General features: G+C 47.1%; 1 protein-coding gene across 1 annotated transcript in view; it reads right to left on the reverse strand.

Moving 5' to 3' along the window:
• Window positions 1-3,195: 3,195 nt before the first annotated feature.
• Window positions 3,196-27,965, reverse strand: part of LOC137570902 (putative golgin subfamily A member 6-like protein 3) — a 51,299-nt gene continuing 26,529 nt past the window's right edge. Inside the window, exons 7-11 of the mRNA XM_068279605.1 lie at window positions 25,517-25,612; window positions 23,590-23,637; window positions 21,566-21,728; window positions 16,636-16,756; window positions 3,196-4,185 (exon numbers count right to left, since the gene is read on the reverse strand). Of these exons, the coding sequence (XP_068135706.1) occupies window positions 4,053-4,185; window positions 16,636-16,756; window positions 21,566-21,728; window positions 23,590-23,637; window positions 25,517-25,612 (561 nt within the window). The 3' untranslated portion in view covers window positions 3,196-4,052. The remainder of the gene's footprint in view (window positions 4,186-16,635; window positions 16,757-21,565; window positions 21,729-23,589; window positions 23,638-25,516; window positions 25,613-27,965) is intronic.

Raw genomic sequence — 27,965 nt, forward strand, 5'->3', positions numbered from 1 at the left:
GGGAAGTGGATTGATGCCAAGATCCGGGACATTGTGTCTTCCTTACCATCCTTTGTTCTAGACACCCGGGATGTGTTGAGAAATCTTGAGGGTGTCAGGATTGAGGCAGGTGACATTCTCGTGGGGATAGATGTGTAATGATTTCATCTGCCGAGCCATGCGGTTTATACTGGAGCACAATTGTTTTCTTTTTGGTGGCTCCCATTATAGGCAGGTGCACGGCACGTCGATGGGCGCGGCGTGCGCACCTGCCTATGCCTGTCTACACCTGGGCCTATGGGAGCGCCAGGATGTCTATGTCACGGAGATGTTTGAACAATATGTCCGAGTGTGGCTCAGGTATATGGATGATGTGCTGGTGGTGTGGAGTGGTGGTGAGGTGAAGTTGGAGAAGTTCATTGATCTGCTCAACAAAAATGAGAGGAACATCAACCTCACGTACACATTTAGTTTATCGGGTATTTCCTTTCTGGATCTATGGATCTGGATGGAGGGAGAAAGCCTGGTAACTAGGACTTTCCGCAAGCCAACAGCGGGAAATACCCTTCTCCACGCCACCAGCCATCATCCACGAAACCTTAAAAACGGTATACCTACAGGCCAATTTTTACGGATCCGTCGGAACTGTTCGCGGGACGATGATTTCGGTTTAGAAGCGAAGACGCTATACGAGCGTTTCCGTGACAGGGGTTATAGACATCCTGTGCTCCAGTATTGACAGAGCTATTCAAACACCCCGGCAAAGCCTCTTAGGAGACAAAATTAGAGATGGGGGGGAATGCCTCAAATGTGACTCGGTTTATCAGCCCCTTTAATGCCCAATGGCAAAAAATCCGGGAAATTTTGAGCAGACATTGGGGGGTATTACTCACTGACCCTGATGTGTCAAAAATAGTGGGAGAGAGACCATTGATGGTGGCACGTAGGGCGCCAAACCTGAGGGATACCTTGGTACACTCTCAGGTGATGGCGAAAGTTCCCGATACCTGGTTAGGGGGTCGGGTCCCCAATGGGATGTTCAGATGTGGAGGATGCTCTGTATGTGCGCATGTGGATGTGACTAAGACGTTCCTGAATTCAGCAGGGGATAGAGAATGGGAAATCAGGTGTTTTATTAATTGTAGATCTGAATGGGTTATATACGAGCTTACCTGCCCATGTGGAAAGATTTACGTAGGCATGACCACAAAGGCGCTAAAGAAACGCATTGGACAACATCTGAGTGATATTAGATGTGGGATGCAGGAAAATGGGCAATTCAGGAGTGTGGTAGCGGAGCATTTTGGAGTGGCACACAAAAGCGACCCAACTGGCCTTAAATTTAGGGGCATCTATAAACTGCCCAATAAGGGTAGGGGAGGTGATAGAGAGAGAATTCTATTGCAAAAAGAAAGCCGCTGGATATACATACTAAATGCTCTGGAACCGGCAGGCTTAAGTAGTGACCTGGATTGTGCACCCTTCCTGTAAATAATACACCTGAGGGCCACCATATGGAACTCCCCTTGTCATTATGACCAACATTTTTATGCTGAAGTCGGAAAGACGATTTTGCACTGATCCTACCTGATTGGAAGCCTAGTATACATCCGCAGGGCTGCGCACTGTGTTGTGCATACAGAGCAGAAAACGGGATGTTGGACTTTACAGGCGGAAGAGGAAGTGAGAGGCTGCTTGAGGGCAACCAGTCTGACACGCAGATTTAAGGAGGAGTGTTTTCTTCCCTTACCAGCTACACCCAGTTGAAGTCCGTAGAAGGCGGACGCAACGCGTAGGTGGGCGGGGCACGAAACCGGCATGCTGTTCTGGAGCGTTCCGAGTGTCTCTGCGCAGGGATCTTCTCTGGCGTGGCTGGCCCGTCCCTGGCCAGTAATTGACACTTCACAGACGGCCTGCATTACCGCTCTGTCATTCAGCACCTCCTGCAGGGTGGATGTCCAGTTAGTTATACCGGTACCCCCGTATGGTTGGTGAATTGAGAGTGTGACTGCGGCATGTTTGAAATTGGAGCGCTCCAGTGCTTTTTTAATGGTTTTTATACAACCTCCATGTGTGTCAGTTTTCTACGAATAAAGTGTTTTTTCATTATCAGCCTGCAGAGTGATGGCACTTGTATTTTTTGATATTGTGCATTCAGTCAGTTGTGCCGTCAATCCTGCATAGCAGTATACAGGCTGTCACTACGTGGTCGAGTACGTGCAGTTTGTTCAATTTTGTTGTGTTCATGTGGGATTCTCAGGATCTTCTTTGTTTTCAAAAGCACTCCATGAATGACACAGTTCTTAATGACTAGAGGGGAAGTCTTCAAAAACATGGCCACCACCGCACTGCCAAGGAGGGGGGTGGAGCGGCTCACTCTGCACAAAGACATCAGGAGGACAGGTGAATATTTTGCCCTGCGCCCCCATCCGTCCTCATGCAGACAGAGCCTGTCATTATAGGCTCTGTCTATTTCACCATAGGTACACTTTAAGTTTTGAGATGAAAAAAATAATTGATAAATCACATATAAATTCTCCTAAATATTTATTTATAATGAATTAAAAGCATAAAGGAATGTTTTTAAAGCATTTATACACAATTATGAAGTACTCCTAAGCAATATGTATGTGTGCAGGAGGAGGAGAGATGATATTACTCACAACAGGGGGTACTTGGTCGACACATTATTAACCACTTGCCGACTGCGCACTCATAACGCGCGTCGGCAAAGTGGCAGCTGCAGGACCAGCGACGCAGTTCTGCGTCGCCGGCTGCAGCCTAATTAATCAGGAAGTAGCCGCTCGCGCGAGCGGCTGCTTCCTGTCAATTCACGGCGGGGGGCTCTGTGAATAGCCTGCGGGCCACCGTTCGCGGCTCGCAGGCTAAATGTAAACACAAGCGGAAATAATCCGCTTTGTTAACATTCGTACAACGCTGCTAACAGTAGCAGCGTTGTACCAGATCAGTGATCCCCTGCCAATCAGCGGCCGGGGATCGCTTTCACATGACAGGCAGGAGCCTGTTAGAGGCTGCACAGGACAGATCCGTTCCTTTGCAGCCTCGGCTCTCCGGGGAAGGGAGGGAGGGGGGAAATTTCGCCGCGGAGGGGGGCTTTGAGGTGCCCCCCCCCCCCCCGCAACACACAGGCAGGCAGGATCGATCAGACCCCCCCCCCCCCCCGCACATCATCCCCCTAGTGGGGAAAAAAGGGGGCGATCTGGTCGCTCTGCCTGCACCCTGATCTGTGCTGGGGGCTGCACAGCCCACCCAGCACAGATCAGCTAAAACAGCGCTGGTCCTTAAGGGGGGGTAAAGGGTGGGTCCTCAAGTGGTTAATAAAGTGGTACATGCTGTATAATGCTGAGAAACACTGAGATCAGTCATCATCCCTGGAAAGAAATGTCCATTTAATCCAGTGGGAGAGAGACCATTGATGGTGGCACGTAGGGCGCCAAACCTGAGGGATACCTTGGTACACTCTCAGGTGATGGCGAAAGTTCCCGATACCTGGTTAGGGGGTCGGGCCCCCAATGGGATGTTCAGATGTGGAGGATGCTCTGTATGTGCGCATGTGGATGTGACTAAGACGTTCCTGAATTCAGCAGGGGATAGAGAATGGGAAATCCGGTGTTTTATTAATTGTAGATCTGAATGGGTTATATACGAGCTTACCTGCCCATGTGGAAAGATTTACGTGGGCATGACCACAAAGGCGCTAAAGAAACGCATTGGACAACATCTGAGTGATATTAGATGTGGGATGCAGGAAAATGGGCAATTCAGGAGTGTGGTAGCGGAGCATTTTGGAGTGGCACACAAAAGCGACCCAACTGGCCTTAAATTTAGGGGCATCTATAAACTGCCCAATAAGGGTAGGGGAGGTGATAGAGAGAGAATTCTATTGCAAAAAGAAAGCCGCTGGATATACATACTAAATGCTCTGGAAACGGCAGGCTTAAATAGTGACCTGGCTCAGGAAAAATGGCTTCAGATATGCAGCAGGGAGATTGTTGTGGCTCTGTCACAATCCAGTAGTTGAGGTTCTCCAATTGAATATTGTATTTCCACATCTAATCTGGGCTGGCTGATAGGATGCCACATTTCCTAAGGGTCCTTCTCACATATGGGATGGCTTCATCCACAAACCATCTTCTCTCGTACATGATCACCATTACATCGAGCAACAGGTTCCTCTCTCGCTTCCTGCAGGGGGGGAAATGAAGGTAACAGCTTAAAGGATACCCGAGGTGACATGTGACATGATGAGATAGACACGTGTATGTACAGTGCCTAGCACACAAATATCTATGCTGTGTTCATTTTTTTTCTTTCTCTGCCTGAAAGAGTTAAACATCAGGTATGTAAGTGGCAGTTCCTGTCTGAGGGCCTGTTCAGACTATGCGCGTTCCTAGCCGTTTTCAGGGAACGCGTACGGGTACCAAAACCGCATAGAAACGGCTCCTGATGCTTTTGAATGGGCTAGTTCACATGTATGCGTATGAGACGCATACGTTTCTTATCCGCATTGCTGCATGCAGTTCTGTGCGTCACGCATAGAAACGGACGCAATGAAAGTCTATGGACGCGTATCAAAAACGCATACTATTGCGTTTTTAGCGTACGGTTCCCTCTGCGGTTCCCATAATTCTTTTTTTTCCCCTGGGTCACGTGTGTGTGCAAAACGCAATAGAAAACGCATTAGAACGCAAGAAAAACGCATGCGATTTTCAACTTGCGTTTCTTTGATTTTATACGCGTGCTTCATACGCTGACAGTCTGAACAGGCCCTGAGTCAGGACTGGGTCAGACTACAGAGTGACCCTCACTGATAAGAAATTACAACTATAAAACACTTTCCTAGCAGAAAATGGCTTCTGAGAGCAGGAAAGAGATAAAAAGGTAAATAGTTCATAGATTTTAGCTCTGGCATACTTCAATCAATGTGTCATTGAGCAAAAGCAATAAAACAATAAAAACTTAAAAAGTAGATTTAAATATAAAATAAAAAATCTTAAAAAGTCATTTTTAGGAAAAGGAGGATACAATTGTTTATTTCATTAGTTTATTTTCACCTCCTTTAAAAGAACTAGTCTTAAAGTGTACCTGAGATAGCATGATAGAAAAAAACTTATACATAACTGGGGCTTCCTCCAGCCCCCTTCAGCCTGATTGCTCCCACATTGCCGTCCTCCACCTTTTGGATTCTCTTTATATACATTGTGTAATGATCGCTGCTGCAGCAGGTGTTGCTGGAAGTAGTAGTGCTGCAGCTCAGGCAGTTCTGATCTCTTTCCATGCAAGCTGCATAGCTTTGTCTGCCTTTCCCTGCTGTCAGCTTGTGACTGATTATCATTCACCTGTGTGGGAATCTGCATGTCTGCTCCCATTGGATGACCTCAGTATAAAGATCTGCTTCCTGCAGGACTCCTCGGGTTTTCATAGCTTCAGTTTTAGCCTGTCTTGCTGTCGCTTCAGCCCCCGATCGTGTTTCTTGTTCTAAAAGATACTTTGCTGGTTTTGCATCATATATTGGTTCATTGCCCATATATATGCATACCAGCACGTTTATTATTTTCCTTGTATTCGTGTTACGTTGATACATCAGTGTCGCTGATGTATACGCACACGAACTGTTTATATCCTGTGTGCAGTTAGTCAGCTTTCCAGCACGTTTTGGTAGTTTGCGCGTATCGTGAGCACCCGTGCTGAGCTAGTATCCTGCTCCTGGTCCTGTTCGTGGATTGCGTTCATCTCTGCGAGGAGATAACGAATCCTTCTGAATCCTGTCCTGTTACCGTTTGTGGATTGCGTTCATCTCTGCGAAGAGATAACGAATCCTTCTGAATCCTGTTCTGTTACTGTTTGTGGATTGCGTTCATCTCTGCGAAGAGATAACGAATCCTTCTGAATCCTGTTCTGTTACCGTTTGTGGATTGCGTTCATCTCTGCGAAGAGATAGCGAATCCTTCTGAGTCCTGTTCCCTGTATTACTCCAGTCCTAGTCAGCGTTCCTGCTTATGTCATATATCGGTTCATTGCCGATATATACATATGTTAGTCAGACGTTACAAAAAGTTTCATTGATAGCTGTAATTGTAATACGCTAGGAATACATACTTATTGTATATTTGTCTGTGTTACGTTCATCTATCTTGATCCTGCTATTTCCTGACTATCCTGTCCTGTCTTTGTGAGGCACGCCATCGCTGCAATCGCATTGGCTGCCTCATTCCAGTCTGTCTTGTTTTGGACGCTTGCTGTCGCTAAGTAGCCGCTAGCTAGCAAGCGTTCATTCTGTCTACCTGTCCTGATCTCCTCAGTTCTGGTTTATGCGCTCAGCGCTACTTTGCCCTGAGACGTTATAACGAAAGCATTGTTTGTGGCTGTCAGATCTGCACCGGCTCTGTGCGCCACAATCTCCTATTGGAGTCAGTCCTCCCCTCCACTATACTAGGGATAGCCTGTTTCCTTGTGCTGGTGTGTGTACCTCCTCCACGCCAGCTCATGCGTTGCATGCTGACTGTGGAGAATACACCACCAAGCCTTACACATTGAGCCTGTGCTGTTCAGGGCTCAGTTTTTCTTCAGACTTATCATGCACCGTGCCCTCCCTTTTCTTTTAAAGCCACCTCCATGTTCGCTGTTTCTGTGCTGCAGAACTAAAGGTTTAGGCTGGTTTCACAGTGAGACGTTACAGGCGCACGCTAGAGCAGCCTGTAACGCAGCCCACCGCACAGTAATGAAAAATCAATGGGGCTGTTCACAGTGCGGACGTTGCGTTACATTGTAACGCTGCGTCACAAGGCAACGTACTGCATGCAGTACTTTGGACGCGGCTGAGCCGCGTTAGACTGCTTGCACATGCTCAATAATGTTGGGGAGGAGCGGAGAGCGGCCAGGCACATGGCTAATTAATATGCACTGCACGTTATGACGTGCAGTGTTTACTTCCTGGAGCAGCCGCTCTGTGCGCCGATTGGCCGGCGGGACCACGTGATGCCGCATCACGGCATCACTGACGCCAGAGTGAGCTGCACAACGCGGCTCACTCTGACGTCCAGATCCAGCACCACCAGGCGTTGAGTTGGGGGGACGTTATGCGACCTTAACGCCCCCTCTAACGCAACGTCCTGGTGTGAAATTAGCCTTAAAGACCTGCAGCGATGTTGTGCACACCCAGCTGCCACTGTGCATGCTGGTAGATGTGATCACATCTCCTGCAGAACTGGAGGTTAAAATACCCACGGCGATACCTCAGGTTCTGCGGCACAGTGACAGAGAAGGTGGGGGGCCTCATATAGATGGGGGCTACGGAGCAGGAAAAGGAATCATTAGGATGTGGATGGCGCTAAACGTTATGAAACTCTGTACTCTATACAGTGCTGCAGAAGATTTCAGTGCTATATAAATACACAATAGAGATGGCCCGAACGGTTCGACCGCGAACTTATTCGCATGAACTTCGGTGGTTTGCGTTCGCAAACGAACGCGAACTTTATGGCAGTTCGACCAGCCTATACTACATCATTAGGGTCAACTTTGACCCTCTACATCACAGTCAGCAGACACATTGTAGCCAATCAGGCTACACTCCCTCCTGGAGGCCCTCCCCACCTTATAAAAGGCAGGCAGCGTCAGGCATTGGACTCACTCGTGTGCCTGCAGTAATTAGAGAAGGTATAGCTGCTGCAGACTCTCATAGGGAAAGCTTAGTTAGGCTCTTGTAGGCTTGTTAGCTTGCTCCTTGCTGATTCCTATTGCTAAAAAAGCACCCCTCAACAGCTATTTTGAGAGCTAATCTTGTTCTCGTGATCTATTTTTTTTTGTGTGTGTGTGTGTGTGTGTGTGTGTGTGGCCTACTTGCATTATATACAGCCCTGTCAGTCAGTCGCAGCTGGCCTTTGGCCCCTTAATTCCTACTGTGCCACTGCCAGGCCCAGCACATTCCATGACTACCTGTGTGTGTGACAAGCAGCTGCTCATTTATAATCCCATCCCAATCACTGCACCTGTTTACTGTTCAGTGCACCTACCTACCTACCTACCTACCTGCCTACGTGAGCGCACGCATTGTTAATACCACCAGTCATTGCACTTGTTTTCATGATACGTGTGTGTGACTTTTGTAATACCCATCACTGCATATACCTACCTGTTGTTCAGTGCACCCACCTACCTACGTGAGCGCACGCATTGTTAATACCACCAGTCACTGTACCTGTTCACGGTACGTGTGTGTGATAGATGCACATTTGTAATACCCATCACTGCATATACCTTCCTCTTGTTCAGTGCACCCACCTACCTACGTGAGCACACGCAGTGTGATATTTAATACCACCAGTCACTGTACCTGTTCACGGTACGTGTGTGTGACAGGTGCACATTTGTAATACCCATCACTGCATATACCTACCTGTTGTTCAGTGCACCCACCTACCTACGTGAGAGCATGCAGTGTGATATACCACTCCGTGCATACCTGTTAACTGCACCTGTGTGACTGCACATTGCATTAGTCAAGTCAGTGCATACCTTTCACTTCATCCCCTCCCCCCGATATGGACAAAACAGGTAAAGGCAGGGGCAGACCCAGAGGTAGGCCACCCGGCAGGTCTGTTCGATGTCGTGCTGATGTGATTTCGTGCGGCCCTGGACCAAAGTACAGTGCTCAGAAGAAGGCACATCCCATGAACTCCCAAGATTGTCAGGACGTGGTTGACTATTTAACACAGAACACCTCATCTTCCACAGCCACCAGCGCAACTACAAGCACCACATCCGCTGCATTTGACACTTCGCAGGAGTTATTTGGTGGGGAATTAACTTATTCACAGGCATTATTGTTACAACAAGATGAAGGCGCTAAGCAAGTTACACCACCTCACATGTCTGTGTTAGGCGACACTATGGACGTAACGTGTGAGGAGGAGGAGGATGAAGTACCTGCTGTTGGTGCAGTTTATGAGGTGTCTGAGGCAAGTAAAGCTGGGCAGGATGATTATGATGATGATGATCAGGGCTGGATTTATGGGCAGGCATCCTAGGCCGGTTCCTAGGGTGGAAAAATTTTTGGGGCGGGTGGGGAGCCACCCGTGACAGACAGTTCGCATCCCCACAATGCCACAGGTGCGCAGATCTGTCCACCCGCAGCCGACCGCTTTGCACACCGCAGCATGTCCTTGTGTGCGTGTATGTGCGTGCAGGCAGCCAGCGGGCAGCTACAGAGAAGTCGGGAACAAGGTAGCCAATTAGCTGCTGCGAACACAGCGACCCGACGTAGGAAGGAACAGAGGCGTCTGCAACGTGCATGGAGGTCTTACCACGCTGCAGAGAAACCCTCAGGGCGCACAGACAGACAGAGCGAGACCTCCATGCACAAATTAGGAGGAGTACCACAGCAGGCAGCTATTTGTCCCATCTCCCCTCTGGCTGCTCTGAGTCCCGACAACAAAGTACGGGGGAGGGAGAGAGTGAAAGAGTGATCAGGTGATCGGGACTGAGCTCACACTGGGAGAAGCATGGCTCTTAGAGCAGCCTTCCGAGGAGAGGCACCACAAAGCAGGAAGATCTGGTTCCTGACTGGGGATAACGTCAAGCTGTAACTGCAAGTATGTGAGTAGCTGCTGACTGTAACTGCATGTAACTTCTCCACACCCCCAAAGCAGCATTAGGTGGTCTTTTTGTCCCCTATATAGAGGCACCACACAGCTCCTTCCAAGTGCCCCCACCCCCCTCTATAGGCACTACAACTCTCAGCATGTCTCCCCATTCCACAGAGGCACCACTGCTGCCAGCATGCCCCTTCATACAGGCAGAGGCACTACTGCTCCCAGCATGCCCCTCCATACAGGCGCTACTGCTCCCAGCATGCCCCTCCATAGATGCACTACTGCTCCCAGCATGCCCCTCCATTCAGGCACTACTGCTCCCAGCATGCCCCTCCATAGAGGCACCACTGCTCCCAGCATGCCCCTCCATACAGGCACTACTCCCAGCATGCCCATCCATACTGCCAGCATGCCCCACCAGAGGCACTACAGTTCTCAACATGTCCCGCACTCCACAGAGGCAGTACTGCTCCCAGAATGCCCCTCCATAGAGGAACTACTGCTCCCAGCATGCTCCTCCCTCTCTATAGAGGCAACAAACAGAGCTCTCAGCAAGCCCCACCTTCCTCTATAGAGGCACTACAGTTCCAAGCATGCCCCTCCTACTCTATGTAGTATTGGGTTGTCACCTAGGGCCAGCTGGCGAACCCCCGGGCCCTGGTCTTCCCGCAAGATGATAAATGGCCCCCTGGAGCTTCTGCAGAGTAATCGCAGCAGAGCACACTTAAATGTCCATAACGCTCCTCTGTGCTTTATCCTCACAGACACCTCATCTCCGTGACCCAGCAACACATGACTCTACAGGGGCCTTGGGGGGACCACTATTCACATTAGAGGAGGCCTGGGGGCCCAGCAGCCAGCTCTGGGGGTCAACCCAGTGCTATATGGAGACGCAGGGGCATGCTGGAAACTGCAGTGCCTCTGGAAGGGGAGGAGCATCCTGGGAGCTGTGGTGCCTCTGTGGAGGGGTAGGGGCATGCCTGGCAGCTGTGGTGTCTCTATAGAGGCGGAGGTACGCAGTGAGTGTTTTTCAGTTTGCCGCTATGGAAACGCCAGCCCTGGTTATCCCCTCAGTTCTTACCTTACCCTTCTGACTTTTTCACCCTCTTTCCTGTTACCCTTAATTCTGCCTGCCACACCCCCCCCCCCCCTCCTTTCTTTCCTCACTGATCTCTCCTCACCCTGGCCACCTCTTCAGTTACTGCTCCTCTCCACCCTTATATTCCTCCCCCCAGTCTTATAATTTCTATGTAAGGGCTGGTGCACACCAAGAGCGGTTCTGAGCGTTTTTAAAAACGCTTGCGGGGTGAGAAGTGCTTGCTAAGGAAAGTGAATGGGATGGTGCACACCAGAGTGGTTCGTTTTTCCCCAAACTCGGGTCCTGCTGCATTTTTTAGATTTCTGAGGCGTTTCTGCCTCAATGTAAAGTATAGGAAAATGGAAAACTGCTCTGAAAAACACTAGATCAGAGCGGTTTTCCAGGCGTTTTTTTTTGTTACAGAAGCTGTTCAGTTACAGCTTTACTGTAACAAAATATGACATCTGCTACACAAACGCTCCAAAAAACCTTAGGCATGTTTAGAAAATCGCTCTAAACATGCCTAGAACCGCTCTGAAAATCTGCTTCAAAAACCGCTAGCGTTTGCGGATCTGCTAGCTGTTTTTGGTGTGCACTGGCCCTAATTTAAGAGACTGCCTATAGTAAATATTCAATATATGCACTCTCTTTAGTCTTCTACTACACTGATTTGGTAAGATTGGTTGAAAAAGAGTGGATCATTAGTGGCCACATTAACCTGCGCTCCCCAGTACGGACATGCCCACACAATGAAGCAACCTATTTGACCAGAGAGGGACACAGTGCTAGAATATGGATTTATGTTTTTTATTTATTTTTTGGGGGGCGGGGGGGGGGGGGGGCAGCTGGAGACAGTGGGCCTAGGGCGATAAAAAGTACAAATCCGGCCCTGACGATGATACGATGTCACGTGGGATCCTAAGAGACAAGATGACCAAGGGGACAGTTCAGAGGGGGAGTCAGAGAGGAGTAGGAGGAGACGAGTTCCTGAAAGAAGCAGGGGGAGCTCGTCGTCAGAAACAGCTGGTGGCAGTGTCCGGCGCCATGTATCGCCACCTATGTACAGCCAGCCAACATGCCCTTCAATGTCAGCTGCTGATGCCACGATAGTGCCATCACCCCAGGGGGGCTCAACGGTTTGGAAGTTTTTTAGTGTGTCTGCCTCAGATCAGAGCAATGCCATCTGTTCTCTCTGCCTCCAAAAATTGAGCCGTGGAAAGGCCAACAGCCGCGTAGGGACAACTGCCTTACGAAGGCACATGGAGAAAAGGTACAAACAGCAATGAGAAGAGCATTAGGGGAAAAGCAGCACACAAAAGAAAAGCCACCCTCCTTCTCCTCTCCCTCCTTCAGGTGCATTATCTTCAGCCTCTTTCTCCCTTGCACCTTCACAATTACAGCCACCCTCCACTCCACCTCTCACCTTGAGCGGTTCCTGCTCCTCTGCCCACAGCAGCAGACAGGTGTCTGAGGGAAATCTTTGAGCGGAAGAAGCCAATTTCTGCCAGTCACCCCCTTGCCCGGCATCTGACAGATGGCTTGGCGGAACTGTTAGCTCGCCAGCTGTTACCATACCAGCTGGTGGACTCTGAGGCCTTCCGTAAATTTGTAGCCATTGGGACGCCGCAGTGGAAGGTGCCAGGCCGCAATTATTTCTCTAAAAAGGCGATAACCAAACTGTACTGTGAAGTTGAGAGGCAAGTGGTGTCATTTCTGGCACACAGCGTTGGGTCAAGGGTCCATCTAACCACGGATGCCTGGTCTGCCAAGCACGGTCAGGGCAGGTACATTACTTACACAGCCCATTGGATGAACCTGGTGACTGATGACAGGCAGGGAGTACGTGGCTGTGCAGCGGACCAACTTGTGACAGCTCCACAGCTTGCAGGCAGGCCTCCTGCCACCTCCTCTCCTCTTGCTACATCCTCTTCGCTGTCGTCGTCCTCCTCCTCCTTGGCTGAGTGGCAGTTCAACTCTACTACTGGTGCTGTGATCTCCTCTCCAGCTACACAGCCCCAACTCCCCAGTGCCTATGCTGCATGCCAAGTACAATGGTGTCCTGCCATCTTAGACATGTCTTGCCTCAAAGCGGAGAGTCACACTAGAGCAGCTCTCCTGGCTGCTCTTAACAAACAGGTGGATCAGTGGCTGACCCCGCACCAACTGGAGATCGGCAACGTGGTGTGTGACAACGGCAGCAATCTCATTTCCGCTTTTAATTTGGGAAAGCTGACACATGTACCCTGCATGGCACATGTGCTGAATCTCATAATTCAGAGATTTGTGTTGAAGTACCCAGGCTTACAGGACGTCCTGAAGAAGGCCAGGAAGTTGTGTGGGCATTTCAGGCGGTCTTACATGACCATGGCACACTTTGCCGATCGTCAGCAGGGAAACAACTTGCTGGTGAGACGCCTGATTTGCGATAGCCCGACTTGCTGGAATTCGACCCTCCTGATGTTCGACCGCCTGCTACAACAGGAGGAAGCCATCACCCAGTATCTCTACAACTACAGTAGAAGGACACACTCTGGGGAGATGGGGATGTTCTGGCCCAAGAACTGGACACTCATGTGAAATGCATGCAGGCTCATGCGGCTGTTTGAGGAGGTGACCAACCTGGTGAGTCGCAGTGAAGGCGCCATCAGCGACTTGATCCCGGACGCTTTCTTCCTGGAGCGTGCTGTGTGTAGCGTGGTGGATCAAGCTGTGGAGGAGCGTGAACAGGAACAGGAACAGGAGGAAGAGTTGTGGGATCAATTCTCATCAGAACAAGATGTTTCCTCAACACCTGCGGCAGCACAGAGGGGGGAGGGGGAGGAGGAGGAAGAGTCGTGTGGGGAAGAGGAGTCAGACTCGGATGATGAGGGAGGTGTTTTTTTTTTGGAGGAGGAGGCGGCAGCAAAAGAACAACCGCAGCAGGCGTCACAGGGGGCTTGTGCTGCTCAACGTTCCCGTGGTATTGTTCGTGGCAGGGGGGAGGAGGAGAAATTACCTGACGTCACTGATGAAGAGCAAGAGGAGATGGATATTACGTCTGCATCCAAATTTGTGCAGATGGCATCTTTCGTGCTGTCCAGCCTGTTGAGGGACCCCCCATATAAAAAAACTCAAGGGGTATTAGCTGTACTGGGTGGCCACGCTACTAGACCCTCGGTATAGGCACAAAGTGGCAGAGATGTTTCCAAATCACATGAAGGCAGAAAGGATGCAGCACTTGCAGAACAAGTTGGCAACTATGCTTTACAATGCGTTTAAGGGTGATGTCACAGCACAACGCAATAAAGGTACCACTGCCAGTAATCCTTCTCCCATGTCCACGCAGGCAAGGACAGGACGCTCCAGCGATCTCATGGTGATGTCGGACATGCGGACATTCTTTAGTCCAACGCCTCGCCTTAGCCCTTCCGGATCCACTCTCCATCAACGCCTGGACCGGCAGGTAGCCGACTACCTGGCCTTAAGTGTGGATGTAGACACTGTGAGCAGCGATGAACCCTTGGACTACTGGGTGCGCAGGCTTGACCTGTGGCCAGAGCTGTCCCAATTTGCCATCCAACTTCTGTCTTGCCCTGCCTCAAGCGTCCTGTCAGAAAGGACTTTCAGCGCAGCTGGAGGCATTTTCACTGAGAAGAGAAGTCGCCTAAGTCACAAGAGTGTTCAGTACCTCACCTTTATCAAAATGAATGAGGCATGGATCTCGGAGGGCTACTGCCCGCTCGAAGACTAAGTCAGTCCCCACACACAGCATCTCTACCTGCACGTCGTGTGACTGCCTGCCCCATGACTAAGTCGCTTCCCACACAGCATCTCTGCCTGCAGGCCGCTTGACTGCCTTCTCCATCACCACCAACAGGGTCCAGAACTCCAGGCGGATTCCTGAATTTTTAAGGCCGCTACTAGCAGCGGCCGCCATAATAATTTTTCTGGTGCGTGAACATGCCTGCCTAATTTTTCTGGATGCACTGCAGCTGCAACAACAAAACAAAAGGCATGTACATGTGTCAATTCCCCTTTGTACTGTAATCGTTACCTTGCCGCGGTGAAGGGGCTTGCGTATTACAATGAAGCAATGACCGACGGCTATATGAGGCACCCACCCAAGATAATAAGGCCGTTGCTTCATTGTGGACAGACAAAATTCGATTAGCTGGAAAGTCACTGCTGTTCTATCATTGAGCTACCACAGCCCGGCGATCATGTGGGCTTGAAAACCGCCACAACCTGCACTCTCGCCATGGTGCGCACCAGTCCAGCACGGCCGTCACTACACAAACAGCTGTTTGCGGTGCGTTACGCAGTGAGTTTGGTGTGTCAGTGTGAAGCAGTACTCTAATTACACTCCCTGATTGATGTATACACATGCAAGATGTTTTAAAGCACTTTAGGCCTCCAATTTAGCAATCTGATTTCTGCCCTTAAAACGCTGTTTTGCGTCAAATCCAGATTCTTACTCGGGACTTTTGGCGTCTATACCACTCATCCATGCCCCCCTCCAGGTGTTAGACCCCTTGAAACATCTTTTCCATCACTTTTGTGGCCAGCATAAATGTTTCTAGTTTTCAAAGTTCGCATCCCCATTGAAGTCTATTGCAGTTCACGAACGTTCACAGGAACCGAACTTTTGCGGAAGTTCGCGTTCGAGGTTCACAAAGCGAAAATCGGAGGTTTGAGCCATCTCTAATACACAATAATAATATGGTAGGGCATAAGTCTAGGACTGTGGTACAATTAGATTGTGAGCTCCTCCGAGGAAAGTCAGAAAAGGAAACATACGAAGCAGGGGGATGCATAGGAGGAGGGGGGGGGGGGGGGGTAAAGAGGTAGAGGCACAAGACAGAGAGCCTGGTGGGAAAGGATAAATGTCAGGAAGACCTCATCACCAGTGCTGTATGGCAGGGGCATGCTGTTAAAAGAAGCCACTAAAATCTGAAAAGGGGAAAGGGTCATGGGGAAGACAACAGAGTGGGAGGGGCAGCTGGGAAAAGAAACAAGATTACCTGCAATAAAGCTAATCTAAATTGCCTAAAGCTTGCTTCTCTGCTAACTACAGAAGTCAGCTATCAGCACCTTTATCGCTGGCTTTTGCAACAGAAGACTTCCCTACATTATTGATTAATTCATCTGATCAGGATAATTAACAGTTCAGGGCACGCTGGTATTACAACAACCAGTGCACATGGCTACTAATGACGGGCAACTTCTGAAGCACATCCTGCCACCTCTCCCTGCTAATGTCCCAGCTGCAGCACAGCAATCATTCTCTCTACTCACCCTGCTGCTCTGCACATTCACTCACTGCAGGTTGTGTGTAGAGAGCGAGGAGACACAAGACGGAACAGGAAGGGGCTACATCTAGTGCAGGAAGTAGTACAGTCCCCTGCACTGCCTGCTGCTATTTTCCCGAATGTTGTCCAAACTATGAAAAAAGGTCCCAGATGGAAGAACACAGTGTCTGTGCACCACAGCGGAACCCCTAGCCATGGCTACACCCGGTGCTGTGAGCACCTGCAGCCTTGTGGTAGGATCGCCACTGCTTTAAACATAGGTGTGCTGTTAATATAAAGAAATATAGTATTGCAGCCAATGATGCGCCTTTGCACTAAGCAACTCTCATGGACCCTTATTCAATTCACTTTTGATATTTTCCCACCTCAACAAGCCTTTCAAGCCGCAAGCAATAATTACTCAGAATCATTTTGACAGTACTTTTTTTTGGTACTTTTTCAACTGCAGAGTGCTGAAAAGTGATTTTAAATAGAAGATGAAATATTATTTCCTAGGAGAAAAAGTGAAGTGAATGACTTTGAGAGTACTTCAGCATTACTTAATGTAAATGTTGTGTCTCTGTGTATATCTGTGTCTTGAACAGCATTTAGGAACGTTTATATGCCTGTCTTTGGCATGTATTGATCTGCCTAGGTTGAAGGCAGAGGGTACATCAGAAAGTAATTGAATTCTTACATCTGCCTGTAGCTCTCTCTCATTACATCGTCCTCCGTTTGGATCATTCCGCTTTTATTTGATGGGGAATTTATATTTTGAAACGTACGACCACAGCTGCAAATCTCCTGGAATTTATACTCTGAAAGACATCAAAACACAGAATGTTTTCAGAATCCTAAACAGTGAGGAAATAAAAATGCTTGACTGGCTATCTATTTCCTTTACATAAAACTTGCCTATGAGAATGCATGGGAAAAGCATGTAATCGGTTTGACTACGTGATCCATGTGTAAGCCTCTGACTGACTGGCTGAGATCATGTGACTATTTGTGAGACGTGGTCACATGATCATGACAAGGCCATCAGAGACTTACTAGTTGATCACATGATCAAATCTGTCACAAGTTACCTCAAGGAGAAATGATGTAGGTCAGTGCGGTCCAGCTGGCAGCCTGCGGTCTGCACCTGCCAGATCTCTTGTTGCAGCCTGTCCACAGCTTGCTCTGACACTCCTCAACCTCCCTCCCACCAAAGCTCCCACAATCCAGAATGGTAGAATAGCAATATATCCCCCATTCTTAACCATCTGTAATGACAGCCCCGGTGATGCCGAGCGGTACACACAATCCAACAGCATCACTCGGGACTTCATTACTGGTGTGCCCAGCACAGGAGGTTTGCAGTCGGAGCTGCTGCAATGAAGACTGGGGTGAAAACCTGGAGGATGGGAGGGGAGTCACCTGACAGTTATGTAAATCATTTCTATTATCAGGTGCCACCACCAATATCTGGGGGCACTAACTGGGTGGAAGGGAGCCTCTCAATATCCAGTTTAAAGGGGAACTCTGCCTAACTTAAAGGTGACCACTAATGATACAATATGCCGAACAATCATTTACGAATGATTGTTCATGTAAACAATTGAAAATGACTGTTTGGGACCACTAATAGCCAAAAATCTCCTAACCAATCCCTTCAGATTAATGAAATCGATCCAATTTTCAGATCGACCTTTTCAATCTGATCAGATTGGTTATGAGTTTTATGTCCATTAGTGGTCTCAAACAATCATTTCCAATCGATCATATGAAGAATCATTTGTAAATGATCGTTTGGCAACTTGTATCGCTAGTGGCCACCATAAAATTACAGTATTGTGTTTTGGGATTGTGGATGGAGGATACGTCTTTTAATTGATTTTAATGATACGATTACAAGAATTGATATAATAAAAAAGGATTTTTTAATGTTTTTGAAAACATGGAGTAGTGCTGTTTATATGTGAGACCTTTTTTCCCCCTAGTCTAACTTCCTATACAACCATAGCACATCTCACTGGCAGAGTGCTGCGTATTTTACATCTATACATAAGGGAAATGCTATGTCAAGTTTTACTACACATACTAGAAATGAGATGTCAATATTTTAAAATGTAAGTACATTGCAGTATTGATTGGGGGCCCATATTAAAAACAAAAGGACACTTAAAGGACTTACGAGGCGAAAAAGACCTAAAAAGTTAAATACCTGCATGTAACAGCAATGCACGGAGGGCGCCGTCCGCGCCCTCCGTGCCGTTCCGCCGGGTCCCCGCAGCTTAATGTGCCCCCCGGCCGGTCCCGACCCCCCAGCCCGGGTCGGGCTCTTCCTCCTCCACAAAGATGGCCGCCGGAGCTGGCCGCCGCTGCGCAGTCCGCATATGCGCGAGTGCGGCTGGACAGCTCTAGGGCCTCCCCCCCTGATCCACGCAACAGTAGCGTGGATCGGGGGGAGGCCCTAGAGCTGCACAGCCGCACTCGCGCATGGGGGGTCGGGACCGGCCGGGGGGCACATTGAGCTGCGGGGACCCGGTGGAACGGCACGGAGGGCGCGGACGGCGCCCTCCGTGCATTGCTATTACATGCAGGTATTTAACTTTTTAGGTCTTTTTCGCCTCGTAAGTCCTTTAAGCATAACTACACAACACTTACAGGCCCATTTTTCTGCACTCCAGCTGTGTTTGCAGCCAATAACGATGCCTACCTGATAAAAAAGGAGGCATGTAATTCTAAATAAATGGAGAATCACTTTATTTGAAATCTAACCTACTGTACAATTTGATTCTCACGCAGCTAATGCGACAACCATTACTTTATAGCTCTTTAATTAAAGCCGCATCTGATAGGCTTAGAGAAGGCATTCGTTATTTAAGGGTTATTTATAGAAGCTGTGGCGGCAAGTGTGCACGCTTGCACTCAGCTAATGGAGCTTACATGACCTTTCATTATGTCTGTTAAAAGAAAAGATCACAAGCAAAGAAAATTAATTTGCTAAGACATTTCAGTAGTTGGATACGCATGAGTGGCCTCCACAACCGCAGTACACAAAATGCTAAATGCATGTAATATGAAAAAATGTTATTGCCAAGAAACCAAGGCGGCCAGGCCGATCCATTAAAATTGGAGCAAATTAAAAACAGGGCTTTTAGTAAAAGTAATAGCAAGCAATCACTCAATAGATGTTATCTCTCTAAGCCGGACTTGGAAGAGCTCAGCGTTACATTGGATTGGCTGCTATGGGCTCCAACGTTCTACACTCCTTCCCCAAACCTAGTTAATTTAAGCTGACTTTTTGGGGGGCTGTGAAAATGTTTCTAAAACATCCCCGCAAGCTCGGGTAAATATTGTATACATATTGTATAATCATTTTTTTTTCTTTATTTTGAAAAATATTTTCGTATAAATAGCATAAAGAAAGGCACAAAAGCACATACATGGGTGTAAAAAAAAAGTGCAATACGAAACAGCAGTCTATAAACATATCTAATAAACAAGTTGTAAAACATTGTAACATAATATACATTCTTTTAGGAATGCTCAGGCATAGAATCCTTGCGTTCAGAATTTTAAGCTAAATACTCGCCACTCGACCAAGGAAGATGGATCCAGCGACGTCCCCCTGACGACAAGCGTTTCACAATTGCGGGTAATCGCAACGTCACGTGACGGGTGTGAACGAGAAGTCCAGCGGTCATGTAATCTGGCGCAGAGTCGTCGGGGTTCTTAAAGATCCAATCCGCTGTGACGGTCGTTGTTGCTGCACATCGCTAAACGTCATTTACGTGATCGTGTACCTGTACCCACATCGCGAGATTGTGGAAACAATCACTCGTCACTCAAAAAAATCTCCGGTCGTTAGAAAAATAGCATAGTGGATACGGGCCTTAAAGCGGATCCAAGATAAAAAACTAACTATAACAAGTAACTTGACTATATATCTTATCTAAAGTTTAGATAGTTTACACAGCAAATCTAGCTGCAAACAGCTTCAATAGAATATGATTATTTCTTCCTGGGATACAATGACAGCGGCCATGTTCTGTTTGTCATCATTACACAGGTAATCTGCAACTGCATCTCCACCCCTCAGCCTGTGAAAAATTCACTCCCTCCTCCCCTCTGCCTCTGAAATCTCTGGCTAGTAACCTCATCCTCCTCCTGCCCAGACTGAGCTCCCATAAGCCCTTGCTACATGGATCTGAGTGCCTTGGCGTTTTGGAAAAGCTGTGGGCGAGGCTTATTTAGTTAATACTAATGTAACACATTTCCAGTAGGTTGTTGCCTGATGCAATAAAACTTCAAAAATCTTTTTGTGGTGGGTGTACTAATTTTATGATAACTGCCAGATGGATAATTAAATCAGAAACAGAAAGGAAACCATAAGTTAAAACTTTGTGTCCAAGAGGTCCATGCCACCAACTCTTGTGATGTCAGGTGTTCATAGAGATAAGGAGACCAATGCCAAGAGGAGGGGACCTCCCCGAGATGCACGTCATTGTCACACTCCAGATTGTCTAAATTGAAGTACATTTTTCAGATCTTCCTACATACTGTATATGAATCGCATGTGGTTTGCATACAGTGCTTTACTATAGTGGGGGGAAAAAACTCATGCGTTTCGCATGCATTTATTACAAAATAAATATGATACCGTCTTTTTACATTGAAAAAAACTAAAGACATGAAAAATGCAATTGCATACTCATACAAAAATGCAGAACCAAAACACAAAAAGCAAAGAAAAATGCAGAAACGCACATGGCAGAAAACTCCTGGTTTTCTGCACAGACAAGAGCGCTCCCAGCTTAAAACGGATCCGAGATGAAAAACTAACTATAACAAGTAACTTGTCTGTATATCTTATCTAAAGTTTAGATTACACAACAAATCTAGCTGCAAACAGCTTTAATAGAATATGATTCTTTCTTCTTGTGATACAATGACAGCAGCCATGTTGTTTGTAAACATCACACAGAGGCAGGCTTATTTGCATCTTGAGCAAAAAAAAAACCTAATCCCCCCTCCTCCCTCCTCCCCTCTGCCTTTGAAATCTCTGGCTAGTAAAACCTCCCCCTCCTCCTGCCCAGACTGAGCTCCCATGAGCCCTTTCTACGGTCTAAAAGTGCCTTGGCTCTCTGAAAACCTGTGGGCGTGGCTTGTTTAGTTTATAGGGAATTACAGTATTAAAACAAAAACAAAAAAGTATTTGGCTTGAGGAATGCCCTATAAACAATAGGAAAGGAACCCAATTGTGCAATGAGTAAAAGTTCACCTCGGATCCACTTTAAAGGGAACCCGAGATGAGAGGGATATGGAGGCTGCCATATTTATTTCCTTTTTAAACAATACCACTTGCCTGGCAGTCCCCCTGATCCTGTGTTTCTAATACTTTTAGCCATATACCCTGACCAGTATGCAACAGATCTGGTACCCTGACTTAGCTGACTCAAGTTTAACTGGATTAGCCATATGCTTGTTCCAGGGTTTTGACTCAGACACTACTTACACCATAAGGTCAACAGAGCTGCTAGGAAATTGGCATTGTTTACAAGGAAATAAATATGGCAGCCTTCATATCCCTTTCACCTCCAATGAGCGAGAGTCTGCAGTGATCATTCTGTGGCAGTCACCTGTAGCGGCCGCAAGACCTTTTTCTTGTGAGGCTCTGTGAGAAATGAGCAGAACCTCAGCCCCGGGTGTGTATGGCGGAGAGCCAATCATGGCTGATCTCTTCTCCAGTTCTTGCTGCAGAGTCCTAATTGTGTCTGACAGAGCCAGGTTCTCCACTTTCATCTGCAACACAGTTCAGACAGCGACAGGTAAGTGAAACAAGTCTTATGAACTAAAGCTTGCATAGAAGAATGGACGTGCTTTATGTACAACTTATTTCAATAAAACACACAAGAGTTGCCAGCAAGGAGTTAATGCCATGCTAATAAAAACACACATCACATGTAGCTGATCCCTCAGATATTTAAAGCAAGACTTGCAAATTTGTGTAACAATGGCTACAATTTGTGTGAGGGGTAGGTGAAGGCTACTGTCAAGGTCCTGTTGACCTCGGCACCAGTGATTGGTGAAGCGACCCCTGAGCACGGGTCTTCACCAGCGCACCCCGCAAGGGATGATGGGCCATCACCCCTAGTGGATAATGGGCCATTACCCCTAGCGGGTGATTGACTACTTTGCTGCCTGGTGCCCAACAGCTCACAACCCCCAAGGCTGCCCCACCAGTGACGAGAAGAACAGGAGGGGCAAACCCTGCGACGTGGGAAGGAGGACAACCTAATGATCAATCTGGTTGAAGGCGTGACTGAAGTGACAGGATAGACGTGATAGGCCTGGTGTGACAGGACTGGCAAGACAGAGACTGGCATGATAGGACTGAGGTAACAGGACTGACAAGTCAGATTGATGAGTGGACCAACTAAACTGGATTGGACGGATGGGAGTAACCTGACCGGACTGACAGGGCAGACAGCACTGAACCGACCGGACTGACAGATAGGACTGGACTGAACAGACTGACAGGGCAGGATACGTGACTAGGTCACAGAGAGCATGGCTTTGCATCAGTGCTGTAGTCCCGCCCCCCAGCACAGCTACAAAGCAGCGAGAGAGGCGCGTGTTCCATAGAGTGTGTATACGCCGTTGCATGGCCCAGGGGGAGGACATATATGGGGAAACTTGGCAGGCAGTGTGTACAAATTTTCAGTAGATTTCATGCTGAAATCTATTAAAAATCTGTGTACAGTGTGTAGAGGGATTCGATCAGATAGATCCCTCTCTGAGCAGATAATGATCTGAGAGGGATCTATCTGATAGTCACATCGACCAGTGTATGAGCACCTTAAAGGTGGCTATATATCTGGCAACTTGGCACCGATCGACCATCCGATTTGATTATTATAATCTGAATCGGATGAAAATCAGTGCCGCCAAATGCATGCCCGATCGACAATGTGACCAATTTCAGGCCGATATTGGTCGCATTAATCGGTCTGACATGCTGCAAGATGTTGGGCTGACTTGCTCGATCGTGTGCTCGGCAGTAATAGCGAGTGATATCCGGATGAGCGACGAACATGATCAGAAGCCTGACGCTGTCCCCCCTAATGTGTAATGTACCCCCCGGGGCCCCAGTGGACTATTACATTACACTATATCTGTCCATGGCCGCCACTTGTCCTCTGATGGATCTGGTCGCACTGCTTGCTCCATACACGCGACCTACGTAGTTGCTGGGGTAACGGAGGAGAGTGTGACGCCCGTGTGTATGGCAGCATTCACGTGGGGCGCGCGTATGGAGCAAGGAGTGTGCCCGGAGCTAGTGGTGGACAAGCATCGAACAGGTTATTTACTGTTTATAGCACTGGGCACCAGGGTGGGGGCTCATTACATATTAGGGAGGACGGCGGATGCGGCGCACAAGCCCGATTCCAGATCAGTTTCAACATGAAATTGATCGGGAATCGGCCTGCGGTGTATGGACATCCAACAGATCTTTCTCTAATCAGATTCGATTAGAGAGAGATTTGTCTCCAGGTTAAAAAAACAACACCATCGTTTTAATGTGACATGTATACATATAAGATCCTGTATCATGTATATGCTTTTACATACAATGATAGGTAGTCACAAAACTATACCGCACCTTCTCAGAAGAAGCTTTAAGTCTCTCCATTTCCACTGTACAGCAGTCCTGCAAAGCAAAATAAAACATGAGTCACTAAAAATATCTCCTGGACCCAAGATAGGAGATTTTCATACAGCAATCTGGGCCTTCATTCCATAGTCTCTTCTCCTGTGTTGTCTAATGCTGGGAATACACTTCTCAATTCTGAGTCATTTAGATGGCTCGATTGATCATTTCCAATATGTCCGATCTCCCGCCTGATCGTTTCGCCGCTCGATTCCGGATTTAGGTAAATGGAAAAAGATAAGAAAAACGGGCGGAAGATAAGAGAATTGACTGCGGAATCAAACAGCGAATCGACCGAGCAGCAAAATCGAGCCGTGTATGCCCAGCATATAGGTGCTGATTTTGCACCCTATTGTAAATCAAGCCACTGTCTGAGTTGTGCTGGAGCCTGGAGTAATAACCTTCCCCACTGACTCCACAGAGCATTGTATGCACCCTAGATGGTTTTCGGATTGGCAAACATTTGGGATTGCCCCTGTAGAGAATCTAACGTGTGCAGTACAATGGCCCTTAACCTCCTTTAGTGCTCCAGCCAGTGTTCAGCATGGCGGATTAACTCTTTACACTATGTAATATTCTGTGGTAGATGTCAGTGTTTTGTAAATACACAATAATAATATTTCACTTTGCCTATTTTCACATGAACAACCTAACTGGATTCATGAAGTGTATTTTTGTTGTGTTCTTTTTTTTTCACAATTAAGCTTTATTGAAAGGAATACAACCAATAACATGTAAAATGCCAATTGAAAAATAGTGAAGTGACATTTCAAGCATGACATATAACAAAGCATATAATCTAACACTGTATTACAGGTGCAAAAGCACATGAAATGTCGCATGAGGAGCTTTATTACAGACGCCATATCAAAGTTTTGTTGTGTTCTTGAACTTGACTAGCTAAATGAAAACAGGTAAAGTTAAAGTTTGATCATCAGGCTGTGTTAGTACTCTTTAGTGGCGTGCGTTGCCTGAAGGGAATGTAACCTCTTCAGGATCTTGGTAATTGAAATTATACCGTTAACTGCCTCATATGCCTGCCAGGGCATAGATTTCAATTACTTGTCACTGCTTGGTCCCATCGCTCATTGATCAGTCACCATTGCGCTTTGTATGCTTAGCAGAGCGCCGCATGCCCCTCAGGAGCCGATTGCATTGGCTCCTGGCCTTGTCATCACTGTGAGCCAATCACAGTGATCACAGCACACATTTGGGAAAAAAGGCTCTTGTTCTTAAAGTGGGATTGCCAGCCATAAAATCAAATTCCATTTACCCACTGCTCTGTGTTTATTATGCAGTCTAAAACCTGACCCCGCATTGCAAGCATACCAATATAATTATAAATGTTTTTGCTGTAGTAAATGTATTATCAGTCAGCCTGGCTCTATTAATTACATGAATGAAGCTTGTAATCTCCCCTCCCACATTCCTGCTCCTCGCTGATTGGCTGAGGGCAGTTCAGTGTGACACGTTGCTGAAAGGGGAAATACACCTCACCCCTCTGCAGAAGCCGTTGAAATACAATCTATGCTGTGCTCACATGTGTTTACAAAGCAAGCTAGATATGATAGTGCAGTTTCTAGGAGAAAAAAAAGGAAGGGAGGAAATGACATCAGGATTGGCTTCAGTCAGTAGCAGGTAGTAAAGATAGAACATGCCTGTTTTCTCTTTATTTACAATACATTGGTTATGTAAGTAGAACAACTATTTATCTACTTATACGTGCTTTTTTTTTCCTGAGATAGTATAGCTGTCCCCCCCCCCACTTTAAGGGACCAGAGGCGAGCCTGCAGGTTTTAAAGCCTGTCTGCTACAATTTTATGTGTACTTTTCCATGCTTTACAATGGAATAGTGATCAGTGGGTGTTCTCTAACAGACCTTTTCCTTGGTCAGGTCTGCCACCAGCAGAGAGCGTTTCTTGCGCAGTTTCTCCAGTTCAGTATTCACGTCCTCCAGCTGTGACAGGAGCTCCACCTAGAAAAGAAGTTTAGATGGATCAGTACATCCTGTGCCACCATCTGTCTGTATACAATGGAAGGCTATTGGATTATGTGAATTTTCTGATAAAAAAAAATTGCCACTGGTAGCCCAAATGGCATTGATCACCTATCTACACACGATGTCCTCTGGACACTGGGGAGGAAATGTTAAAGGCGATCTAAAGATAATCCTCCATTGGCGATAATAGTACAACCCAGCTTCCAAAAAAAGTTGGACCATTTAAATTGCTTATTTCTTAAAAAAAAAAAATAATCTGCAGTCAAGGCAGCTGATGGAGATGGGGGAATAATCCCAAATACTTCCGGATATTATTTTAAAATATTATTTATAGAATCAAAAAACAATATAAACATATCTCAGTAAATAGACATAAGTAGGAAACGTTCAGATCCATCGGCATAAGAGACATGAAAAAAGATCCAAACAGTAGAACAGCAAAGACAACAGATACTAAAGAGCACTGTATCATGGATCTCAAAGTAACAAATTAGGGAGACATCCCTAAGACTAAAGGTCCATGATAGCAAGCAATGTACATATTGGCCTGTTCGTGCAGTGAGGGCATTACACAAGTAAAAAACATCCCTTTAGAATGTTCATGTTTGTTATACTGCCTCTGTTCCCTCTGAATCTACCCCATTAGTCTTTCTTAACATTTTATTTTATTGCCACAGCTTAGATGAACTTCAAAAAAACATTAAACACACCATGCTTAGGTGATTTCCCCACTAGCCCCTTCGCATCTTCAAGCAGGAACCTAAAGGGTTAAACGTCCGAAGGGCGGCAAGGGAAACCTCTTTTGTTCCGAGCTCTCTCTGTTTGCTGCCTTGGGGTAGAAAAGCTTGTTCCTTCCAAGAAGCCTTCAGCATCCGATCAACGGGACTTGTAGGAGATGGGATGTTTCTATTGGCTCTCTGCTTCTGTCAGTCACAGCTTATTCCTTTTTGCTTCTGTGAGTCACGGCTCCGCACAGTCTCTGCACTGTTTATGCCACATCAGAGCTGCCAGTAATGTTTCTGGGCTTTACCGCATGGTCTAGTATTTATGAATTGACATTTACTGACATGGGCTGAGGTATTTACCGCACAAGTCGGTAATTTACCTCATGTGGTAAAAGCCTTTATGAATTGACATTTTCCTAAGTGCTCGGTAAAGACAGGTGTTTTCTGCATTACCGAATGCGGTAATGCTTTATGAATCAAGGCCATTGTGAGAATAATGTGCATAACCAACCAATATTACAGTAGAGGGGGAAGAAGAAAGGAAAGGTCACCTAGTTACTGTATATGCACATTGACAATTTAATTGTGAAGTTTTCTCTTGCCAGTAATCACTGGCCAGTCCATCCAAGCATTGTCATTTCATAGCTAGCTATTCTTTTATCCAGTGGTGTAGCTAAGGAGCTATAGGCCGTAGTGTGAGTTTTACATTCCAAGCACTCTATAGCGTATCAGGCAAATCAGGGGCATGTGGCTTCTGGACAAATCAGGCACCACCATAGACTTTGCAAAAAATTGTGTAATCTGGTGCACAGGTCCTTATAGGTAAGTTCACCCAATTAAGGGGAAGGCAGGTCACCAACCATAATCAGCAACAACAACAAAGAGTGACCGCCACTCAACGAACTATAAAAATACAAATCTTTATTGGTCAATAACACATCCAATTCCCAGCTATTCCCCAAACTTCAAAAACCTCCCCCCCATAAAAACTGCATCGGTAACTCTTTCAGGAGCGCTCCTAACCTCACATCCATCACCAGTTACACCACAAACACACAATCTAGATCGGCCGATCTTATGACTGACATCCTGTGGAAACTATGAGGTGCAAAGGAATGTCCACTTCCACTGGGCTATAAACACCAACTCGTCTGGTACCTCGATCTTCAGCAGATCACCAAGAACCCAAAGTACAACTTCATTAGCAAAACAAAGTCCGCTTCTTTAAACTGTCTTCGTGGTCTGATTCTGCCTTGATTAAAAGCCGGCGGCTGAATGATCAACCCAGCCCTGCCCGGCCAACATTAGACAATACAGTGAGGTATGGAGGTGTACAGGGACTCGATGTCTATCCCCACCAGGTAGTCAGAGTCCTCCACTTCAAAATCCTTAATCAAATTCAACAATTCTCTGGTATCCCTAACAAAAGAGGGCAATTCCTCCACCAGCCCCTTCAGGTTCTCATCAATGAATGTCCCGATTTTTTCCAGCGGGCCATCAATTGCTGCCACAATGGGGCGGCCCGGAGGGCATTCCATATTTTTATGTATTTTCGGAATCAAATACAAGACTGGAATCTTATAGTGATCCAATTTCATAAACTG

This window comes from Hyperolius riggenbachi, chromosome 4 (assembly GCF_040937935.1).
Source record: "Hyperolius riggenbachi isolate aHypRig1 chromosome 4, aHypRig1.pri, whole genome shotgun sequence".
In the NCBI taxonomy this organism is placed as follows: Eukaryota; Metazoa; Chordata; class Amphibia; order Anura; family Hyperoliidae; genus Hyperolius; species Hyperolius riggenbachi.